This window comes from Haplochromis burtoni, unplaced genomic scaffold, assembly GCF_018398535.1.
Source record: "Haplochromis burtoni strain Fernald_Lab_line unplaced genomic scaffold, NCSU_Asbu1 Contig_323, whole genome shotgun sequence".
In the NCBI taxonomy this organism is placed as follows: Eukaryota; Metazoa; Chordata; class Actinopteri; order Cichliformes; family Cichlidae; genus Haplochromis; species Haplochromis burtoni.
In genome coordinates, this window is record NW_024582684.1 from 71,809 (window position 1) to 82,423 (window position 10,615).

A 10,615-nucleotide genomic window follows, 5' to 3' on the forward strand; every position below is an offset into this window, starting at 1 on the left:
ACACACACACACACACACACACACACACACACACACACACACACACACACATGCCAAGACCTGCAAAGGTTTCAGTTAATAGGTGAATCAGAAAATATTACTTCATGCCTGTTCAACTGTGTTATCTTTGGCATTTTATTACAATTACAAGAAGTTCTGGCTGCTTGGAAGCAAAAGATAAAGAAATTAGGGGTGGGTCAAGACTTTTGCACAATAGTTACATAGGTTAAATAACCGTGGGTGTAATTAGTATTTGAATTCAAGGCTATAACTTCTAGTCAATGCTTTTAGCAAGAGGAGCTACTTTTCGTTATTTAACAGTCATACCTCATAGCGCTTCTAAGTGACAGGTTTTTCAATTTCATTTAATATTTCAGATTTTATATAAAGAAACATTTAATATCTAGCATCATTAAACTATCTTTATTAACTAAAACTATTTTTAGTATTATGCAGTATTTTCTCGACCGGCCAGGTTGACTTGGGACGATTTTACTAAATGCACTTGTACTTCATATTCGTATCTACAGGTGGCGCGCGCGCGTGTGTGTGCGCGTCTCAGAGTTTTAGTTGCCTTAGAAGTTGCCTGACGAAAATAAATATATATCGCAATAAATATTTAAGAATCGTCGTTTCTTTGATTTTACATTGACGTTTATTTATTTTAAAATTGCATCATTATAATGTACTTGTTGTGTGTCTGCATATTTTTTAATATAGTTAGGTTTATTTGTTTTGTTTCCGGCACACAACGGACACACGCACTCGCGGCTCAGGGTCTGCACGCCTGCCGCCAAAATTCAAGTTAGAGGAGAGAAGAAGCTGTTTCCCAGTTGTTGGTTGTAAACACGGGGCTAATATTTGGTGTTTTCCGTTTAAGGTGGTGGTTTGTCACCTGGCTGTAACAAATCTTGCCTCCGGAATCAGCTGAGAGAGGAAACCCGAAAGATGTACATCAAGTCTATTATTATCGAAGGATTCAAGTCCTACGCGCAAAGGACGGAGATCAACGGCTTTGACCCACTCTTCAACGCCATCACAGGATTGAACGGCAGCGGCAAGTCCAATATTTTGGACTCGATATGTTTCCTTTTGGGTATTTCAAATCTCACCCATGTAAGTGTGCTGTTGTCCGTAAACTAGCTTAAAAGCTATCAAATCCAGTGTTACAGTTGTTTAGATTTGATTACTTAGAGTTTTTGTTGAGTTTGATAATGGCAGTGGTTGTATTCCTCTCAGTAACAAGCGAAAGTCACAAATTGTTATAGTGCTGAAAACTACTGTATTTTGCGAAACAAATTTAAAAATAAAATGAAGTATGAATACAAGAAATACATCTAGTTGTAGTTTCGTAGAAGCTGTCAATAGAGTAAGCATAAGAAGGCATCGACACTTTGAGACTGCGGTCGCTTCATGACTGGAAGTAAATAGCCGTCACGATTTGTTTATAACAATATTGTTCTCTCATAGCAAGTGACAAAAAATAATAAAATAAACATATCCTTTCTGAAAACTGACTCAGGTCAAACTGAACTGCCACAAAAGTGAGAAACAAAATATGAAGAACAACTGTTGAATAATACGAAAGTGCAGTGACCCTGAACTGAGGTTAACTAAGTAAGAAGCATGTGTAGTTGTTTCTCATTCAAAATTTGCATCCTTTTTTGTTTCATCTCACCTGACAGGTGCGAGCCTCCAACCTCCAGGACTTGGTGTACAAGAACGGACAGGGTGGCATCACAAAGGCCACTGTGTCCATTACCTTTGACAACTCCAACAAAAGCCAGAGTCCTCTGGGGTTTGAAACACATGATGAGATCACTGTTACGAGACAGGTGGGGAAAGAAATAAAGGAGGAAACTCTCTGGCTTTAGGGTTATTATGCAGTCCTTGTATTAACATGCATATACTTTTTTTTTTTAGGTGGTAATTGGTGGCAGGAACAAGTATCTCATCAATGGAGTCAATGCCAACAACACTCGCGTGCAGGACTTATTCTGCTCTGTTGGTCTTAATGTCAACAACCCACATTTCCTCATCATGCAGGTCAGTCTTGTGTCAGCGGTGTAGTTGTGGTTGTAAATGGATATGATCTGTCACCCCATTCAAAGATTTTCCTTTTGTTTTAATACATTAGGGGAGGATCACCAAAGTTCTGAATATGAAACCACCAGAGGTAAGACAAACACTTTGCCCATTAGGAGGACACTTATTTCCCTCCCTTCTTAGGACTTCTAATATTGAATACTTCTCTTCTTTCAGATCCTTGCCATGATCGAGGAAGCAGCAGGTACCAGGATGTATGAATGTAAAAAGATTAGTGCTCAGAAGACCATTGAGAAGAAAGAGGCCAAGCTGAAGGAGATTCAGACTGTATGTTAATTCACTCTGACTATATCACTTTCTATACTTGTTCGTCAGCAAACTGCTGCTGAAGCAAACCATTTGTTGTGTTTGCTCTTTCAGATTTTGGATGAGGAAATCACTCCAACCATGCAGAAACTGCAGGAGGTAGTTTGGCATTAAGATTTGAACCGACTATCTCTCTCCACAGGTTCAACCTGTGAAGCCTGTGTTCTTTTTGTTTTTATTGTTGTAATATCCATTTCTTAACCTTCCTCTGTCCACAGGAACGATCATCATACCTGGAATACCAGAAGCTGATGCGTGAGATCCAGCACTTGTCGCGGCTGTATGTGGCCTGGCTGTTTGTGTGTGCAGAGGAGACCAAGCTGAAGTCAGCAGAGAATCTAAAAGTGATGCAGGACAACATCGCCAAGATGCAAGCCAGCATGGCAGAGAACGAGAGCAAAGTCCAGGAGCTCACAGCCCAGATTCAGGAGCTGCAAAAGAAAAAAGACCAGGTACTTTACACTGGGGAAGAAAGGGAGCGATTTTTCACAATTTGATTTTTTTTTTTTTATATAATAGTGGGCAGATTTTGCAGTACCTTTTGTTGAAGTCTTTAAAATAATTTGTATGCTATAGGTCCATCCTCTGTATGTTTTAATCAAACTGCAGCAAAGTAATCCGTATCAATCTGCTCGTCTGTAGGAAGTAAATGGAGTATTAAAGTCTCTTGAGGAGGCTCTAGCTGATGTTCAGCGTGTGGACGCCAAAGCTCAGAGTGCACTTGACTTAAAAAAATCAAATCTCAAAGATGAAACCAAGAAGAGGAAGGAGCTTGTAAAGAACATGGAAGAGGTAATGGATTGATAAATCTTGCAAACAAGGGCAATCTGTACATCTGAATCATTTATTCAAACTGTTGTTTTCCTTGATCTGCAGGACAAGAAAATGCTTGTGGTGAAGGAAAAGGAGGTTTCTGTGTTGACCAAGCAGCTTCAGGCTCTGCAGGAGGAAGGAAAGAATGACAGCGCTGCCCTCGAGGCAGCTGAGCAGCATTTCAAAGCTGTGTCTGCAGGTCTTTCTACCAACGAGGATGGAGAGGAAGCCACACTCGCAGGCCAGATGATGGCCTGCAAGAATGACATAAGCAAAGCAGATACAGAGGCCAAGCAGGTGAATCTTGCTTTGAGAATAAATATTTTTGCAGAAGGCTGATTACACGTATATGCTTCTGTGACTGGAAAAGGTTTTTTTCACTGACCGTATTCCCTGAATTCTTATTTTATCATGAATTTCCAACCATCTATTTTTTCTTCCTTATTTATGCTCAGGCCCAAATGACGCTTAAGCATGCCCAGGCTGAGCTGAAGACCAAACAAGCAGAGGTGAAAAAGATGGACAGTGGCTACAAAAAAGACCAGGACACTCTGAAAGCTGTCAAAAACAGCAGGGAGAAACTAGAGGCTGAGCTAGCCAAGCTCAACTACGAAGGTACTAATTCATGATTATTTATGTATTTGTTTAAACAGGAGTCACATGCACTCACGTATGAGGTGCCTTTTCTGTATAAACCTGTGTACTAATAGGAGGGTTTTTTATGTCCTTCTGCAGATGGGAAGGAAGAAAGTCTGCTGGAAAAAAGAAGGCAGCTGTCCAGAGAGATAACTAAACTTAAAGAGACGCATGAGCGTCTTATGTCACGTTTCCCCAACCTGCGCTTTGATTACAAGTAAGAACTCAGATCTCATCAAATTATACCACATCTAATGTTATAAAGACATTTAATGATTTTCTAATTAGGGAAGTATTAAAAAAAATTCAAAAGGAGCACTGAGAAACTGTTTCATGTTAGAAATGTAGAGGTGTGTATATTTATTTATTTTTATAAACTTGTATTCCTTTGCACACTTGGCTGACAGTTCCCTCACCTTTTAGCTTTGTTGTATTGTACCTGTGAAGGGGAGTCTTAGCCATTTGTTAATATATTGATATGATGGCAGATATATATATAGGTTTTTATGTGGTGCCAGAGGACACAAGCTAATAAAATGCTAGGACATTTCTTTTCCCTCCTGGGTCCCCACTCTCTGTGGTCAGTTGTTGTTATTGGTGTGTGCGTGCACACGCCCACAGTACTGAACAGTCCAATGATAATAGTTCTGGAGTGTGTCATCACAACATGTAGTTACATATCTGGGTCGTAGGGTTTGAAAGCGGTTTGCAGTTATGATGTTGGGATAAATCCCCAATAAAGCCCAAAATTTAATTTATAAGAATAAACGAACAAATGAATCACATCCTCTCTTTTGAAAGGCAGGAAAGAGACACTGTGTGGAAAATTTAAAATGAAAAATACATAAGAAATATGTATTTCAATAATCTCTTAGCTACCTCAGAATATATTCGGTAATTATAATTTCCAATTATTCCAACTCTGTTAATTGATAACTTCATCAAATTTCTTCAGTATACTTATCTTAAAGACTTTGGCCAAACAAAATATGAAAAAATCAATGCTCGAAAACGGGATTTTAAAAAAATCATTAGAGATTAAATCATTCCTTGAAAAACAGGGTTTATGTGTTTTCAGAGGGAGGGAACACAGAGGGAACACTACTTAATGAACTCAGGTGTGTTAACCTCCTAAGACCTGAACTCTTTCATGGCATGCATTTTTAATTTCTCATTGATATTTGGGCATATTGGGACCCAATGAATGTAAAAACAAAGAAATACCTGAATATATTTTTTTTTTACCTGATTTTTGTTTCTAAGAACAACGAGAGCCACATCTGAGGACATTCGTTTTAAATTTTGATAGAACAGTGGCAGTATAATGTCCTCGTAAGTGGATATCAGGCCCTTTAGAGCAAAATTTAGTATTTTGCTCTAGACAACCCAAAATGTGATGTCCACATATGTGGACGCCAGGTCCTTGGAGGTTAATGTTGTTTTTAATGTCCCTCTTTAGGGACCCTGAGCGAGGATGGGACCGCAGCAAAGTGAAGGGGCTTCTAGCTAACCTGATCACAGTCAGCGACATCTCCTATTCAACAGCGCTGGAGGTCGTGGCAGGAGGACGGCTTTATAACATTGTTGTTGACACAGAGGTAGGTGTGTGTAACCAGTCTGTGTGTTGTTTATTTATTTATTTATTTTCATTCACAGATCAGTGGGACGGCATAACTGAAGTTATTGATTTTTGGTTTTTTGTAGGTGACAGGCAAAAAGTTGCTAGAGAAGGGAGAGCTGCAGCGAAGGTACACCATCATTCCCCTGAACAAGATCTCTGCAAAGACACTTAATGACAGAGTGATCAACGCTGCCAAGAACCTGGTGAGAGAATCTTCTGAGTGTTTGGGTTTGAAAATGTTTGGAGAAGTTGTAAAAGTGCACTTAATTATTTTTTTTTTTTTCCCCTGTTTACTGAAACTTACCATTGACTCTTATTGCATTCTTTCTGTCTTATCTTCATCCAGGTTGGAGTGGACAATGTTCACACAGCTCTGTCCTTAGTCGGTTATGAGTCTGACCTACGTAAAGCCATGGAGTATGTGTTTGGCGCCACACTGGTGTGCGACACTCTGGACAATGCCAAAAAAGTGGCTTTCGATAAGCAGGTGATGACCAAGACAGTCACACTCGGTGGAGACATCTTTGACCCACAGGGAACTCTGAGTGGAGGTGAGAGCAAGGAGGACGTGTGTGCTCTGTCATGTGTTATTTATTGGATTTTGTTGCCACTGTTTTATGATGACTTTGAACATTTTACCTGCAGCGATGGTTTTATTTGAACTCACTCAAGCACTCAAAAAGTAAACCTGGCTTTTTTTCCTCCTCTCAGGTGCTCGCTCCCAGTCTGCATCAGTTCTGTCCAGCCTGAAGGAGGTGAAGGAGGTTCAGGACAACCTGAATGAAAAGGAGGCCCAACTTCAGGATACTGAACGGCAACTGGCCAGCCTGAAGGGAACCGCTGAGAAGTATGTACATGCAAACACACAAAATATGCCCATGTTTTAACTGTTTACAGTAAAACTCTTAAAAACCTTGTTTTTAAGATTTAATGCACCACAACGCCGTTTAGTATTTAAAAGCAGTGGAAAAAAACACAACAGAAACACACTGTGATGTAGCTGCCAGCATGTTTTCTCACCTACCCTGGTACATTTCCTTGTTTTTTTCACCACACTTCTCTCTCTCTCTCTCTTGCAGGTATCGTCAGCTGAAGCAGCAGTATGAACTGAAGGTGGAGGAAGAACAGATTCTGCAGGCCAAGGTGCAGCAGAGCTCCTTCCACCAGCAGCAAGAGGAGCTGGAGAGGCTGCGCAAAGCAATTGGTCAGAGAAATCAAAATACGTGGGGCAACAAAAAACCATCCAGTCTGCATTTTGTGTTTTCTAACGTGATCAAATGTGCTGTTTGTTAATCCAGAGGAGAGTGAGGAGACGTTGCGTGTTACTAAGGAGGTGCAAAAGCGGGCTGAAGAGAAATACAAGGTGCTGGAGAACAAGATGAAGAATGCTGAAGCTGAGAGGGAGAAGGAGCTGAAAGCTGCCCAGCAGAAACTCAATACAGCCAAGGCCAAAGCCGATGCCTTCAACAAGAAGCTGAAGCAGAAGCAGCAGGTTAAATGAACTTTTGACTGCTTTGAATAATTGCTACAATATACAATAATATATTTTTAATTTTAGCCAGAATTTTAGTCAGCCAGTGTGTGTCTGTCTGTTTTGTGTTTTATTTATTATTTATTTAACTCTTTCTTTGCTCATGTTTGCAGGAGGCTGATGCTGTGGCCCTGGAGCTGGAGGAGCTGCAGAGGGAGCAGGCTGGCTACGAGCAGCAGATTCAGGCTGTAGACGAGGCGATGAAGGCCATCCAGGAGCAGATTGACAGCATGGCTTGCACTGTATCCCAAAACAAGGTATTTGGGCCATTTTGAACATGCAAAGTAGCTCCCAGAAGTCTTTTGGCAAATAGACTTAGATGAGTTTATTACTGCTCCACTCCAGGGGTGGAACTCGTTCACGTGAACTTCAAAAGTGTTATGATTTATCACAATCAATTTGTCTGTGTGGGTTCTCAGTCATCCAGGTCATGACAGTCTTAAGAGCTTGAAAAAGAGGGCGACTGGACTCTCCTTCTTTTGTTAAGCTCTTCCCAGTCGATTATTAACTCAGATCTTTTAAGTAAAAGTCTGACAACTTTAATTAGGCTGTTACAGGGTTTCCATGTAGTTGTTTTGGTCCTCATTATGAATTATAGTTTTTCTCTTGTGGATTATTGGGCTGAGCATGTGCCATCTTTCTATGTAAAAAAAAACAAAACAAAAAACACCATCAAATGTGATGTTTATAAATTTAAGTATCCAAATGCTTTCCTAATTTATTTTTTCTGTTGTAATGTAGGAGGCAGTGCGTAAAGCCCAGGAGGAGCTGGCCAAACAGAAGGAAGTGATTGTGTCACAAGACAAAGCGCTCAAGGTATATCTATCTATACATCTATATATATTTATTAATTAAATAATGTTACAAGCCTTCCACAGGAGGATTGTTGTTGTAACTGCAACAGTTTCAGTTTCTGACTCAAACATTTTAAAACATTTCACACTCCTCAGCACTGAGAGCTTCACAACTGGTTAGAACTTTCAGATATGACTGATTAACTGAATTGTTTGTCCATCTCAACCCTCCAGACAAAGTCCACTGAGGCCAATAAGCTCAGAGAACAAAACAATGAGGTCCAGCTGAAGATCAAGGAGCTGGAACATAACATCAGCAAACACCGCAAAGACAGCCAGGATGCTGCTGACAAGGTACACGCAAACTCTCATTAGCCCACAGTCCTCCCACTGCAGTAACACTTAATGTTGTCTTGATCCAGAAGATTGGAGTGAGTTTCATCTTTTCTCGTATGACTTGAGCATCATAAACACGTTTCCATCTCTCAGGTGACTCGGATGCTGGAGGAGCACGACTGGATCAATTCAGAGCGCCACTTTTTCGGTCAGCCGAACACTTCTTATGATTTCAAGACCAACAACCCGCGTGAAGCAGGCCAGCGGCTCAAGAAGCTGGAGGAGACCACCAGCAAGCTAGAGAGGAACGTTAACAAGAGGGCTATGAATATGCTGAACGAGGCAGAGGAAAGGGTGAGGAGGGACGAAAAAGTATATTTGTAACTCAAAGGCCTCAGCTACTGTCTGTTCCTCCATGTAACATCATTCCCTTCTGCAGTACAATGATCTGATGAAGAAGAAGAGGATTGTGGAGAACGACAAGGCAAAGATTTTGCAGACAATTGAGGAGCTGGACCAAAAGAAAAACGAGGCTCTTAACGTGGCGTGGCAGAAGGTATACTTCTCAGCACCTTTATTTATTCTTTCTCCTTTACTTATAGTCACCTTGCTTTGTTTTAAACTTACCATTGCAGGATTTTCAATAAATCTAATATCTGTGGATGGTATAAATCAGTAATGTCAGTGAACAGGACTTATTTTGTGCAGCAGCCACTTCTGCGTCTTTCTCTAACAGGTTTCAGTCACTATGAATATAAAAAGGTGTTAGGATCATAGGCTGTATGAAGAGTGTCACCACCCCATCTTTAAAATGAGGTCAGACAGTGAAACTGTACATATGTTAGGTAATCCTCCTTTCTTACACTCAGGTCATTTTTGTATATTTAGTCATCCTAACATTTTATTCAGTCTGATCCAAAACGGGTGACTGAGCCAAGAATCACATCAGGCTTCTATAGGTTTTGCCCCCTGGTGGCCATTAAGAAGAAAGCAGGTTGGCTGCCTGTTTTACAGGAGTCACATGCACTTCTTAGTTTCTTTTTCTGCCTCCATACGACACATAGATCATTGCCTCCTTCCCGTCTTGTTGGTGTAGTTTTCTTTGTTTGTTTCTTAGTATCCTGTAGTTGTGGCATTTCAGATACTGGCTTTTGGTTGTTCCTTTTTTGTTTAACTTTAGAATAATTAATTTAAATTAATTAATTTATTGCCCATTATCTCTCACTGTAGGTAAACAAGGACTTTGGCTCCATCTTCTCCACCCTGTTGCCAGGAGCCACAGCAAAGCTGGCTCCTCCGCAGGGCTGCGGTGTCCTGGAGGGCCTCGAGTTCAAAGTGGCCTTGGGTAACACCTGGAAGGAGAACCTCACAGAGCTCAGTGGTGGGCAAAGGTGAGTAACCTCATTCAGTATGGCCTTTTAGTGTCACTTCGATTGCACCTAAACAATACTGTAAATAAGTTGTGTCTGTTTTCAGATCACTGGTGGCCCTGTCTCTCATCCTGGCCATGCTGCTGTTCAAACCCGCTCCCATCTACATCTTAGATGAAGTGGATGCTGCTCTGGATCTGTCTCACACACAAAATATTGGGCAGATGCTGCGGACGCATTTTAGACACTCTCAGGTAAGTTAAAGCATGAAGGTTTTCACTTTATTTCGCAGAATACACTTCCTGCCGTGAAATACCGTAAACCATTATTCCTCTTTTAAACCAAGTTAATGGGTAAAGTTTTTCCAAACCTTTTGATTTTTATTGTCTTTGCAGTTTGTGGTCGTGTCACTAAAGGACGGCATGTTCACAAACGCCAACGTCCTATTCAAGACGAAGTTTGTCGACGGCATGTCCACAGTGACGCGGACCGCGCTCAGCCAGAGCGACCCCAAGAAAATCCAAGAAAAGCCATCACAGAAAGAGAAGAGGAGCAAACAGCTCATCAGCTAATCATTGCACTGAAATTTCATCGCACATTATGTCATCTAAAAACCTTGTAACATAACCTAAGGAGGTATTGGTTAATAAGAGTTTTGTCTTTATCTCATGTGTTCTTCTTTCTTTGTTTACATCTTTGCATTTCAAACAATAACGAGCTTTATTTTGTCCGAACTGTCCTTATTTATCCTTTCTCTTTTGTGGTTCACGTTCCCCTGCTTCCTGTCATCTGATTTATGTGCAGTTTATATTTTAGTAAATAAAGGAATAAATGCATTTTTGTCTGGTCTTGTTAGTTCTCCCATGAAAGGGAGGGAGTACATAATTCAATTTGTTACTCAACCATATTGAGTAATATGTGATATAAAAGGGCACAGAGAAAACCGTACGACACACTTTAATCTTTTTCGATACAAAACCCTACGACAGGGGGATGGGAACTCCAGGCCTCAAGGTGACCTGCATGTGTTAGATATCACCCTGGGTCAACACAACTGAATCAAATGATTAGTTCATTACCAGGCCTCTTCAGGACATGTTAA

The 10,615-nt window shown here is 40.7% G+C and overlaps 1 protein-coding gene across 1 annotated transcript; it reads left to right on the forward strand.

Annotated features, from left to right (window-relative positions):
* Window positions 1-776: 776 nt before the first annotated feature.
* smc2 (structural maintenance of chromosomes 2) lies at window positions 777-10,349 on the forward strand. Its single transcript, XM_005941884.2, has 25 exons — window positions 777-1,116; window positions 1,686-1,835; window positions 1,924-2,046; window positions 2,138-2,176; window positions 2,263-2,373; window positions 2,467-2,511; window positions 2,631-2,864; window positions 3,055-3,204; window positions 3,289-3,522; window positions 3,681-3,840; window positions 3,961-4,078; window positions 5,321-5,459; window positions 5,566-5,685; window positions 5,829-6,033; window positions 6,194-6,329; window positions 6,562-6,686; window positions 6,781-6,974; window positions 7,127-7,270; window positions 7,755-7,829; window positions 8,042-8,161; window positions 8,297-8,497; window positions 8,583-8,699; window positions 9,374-9,534; window positions 9,620-9,767; window positions 9,909-10,349. The coding sequence occupies exons 1-25, from the start codon at window positions 949-951 to the stop codon at window positions 10,083-10,085; spliced, it is 3,594 nt and encodes a 1,197-aa protein (XP_005941946.1). The 5' UTR covers window positions 777-948; the 3' UTR covers window positions 10,086-10,349.
* The last annotated feature ends 266 nt before the right edge of the window (window positions 10,350-10,615 follow it).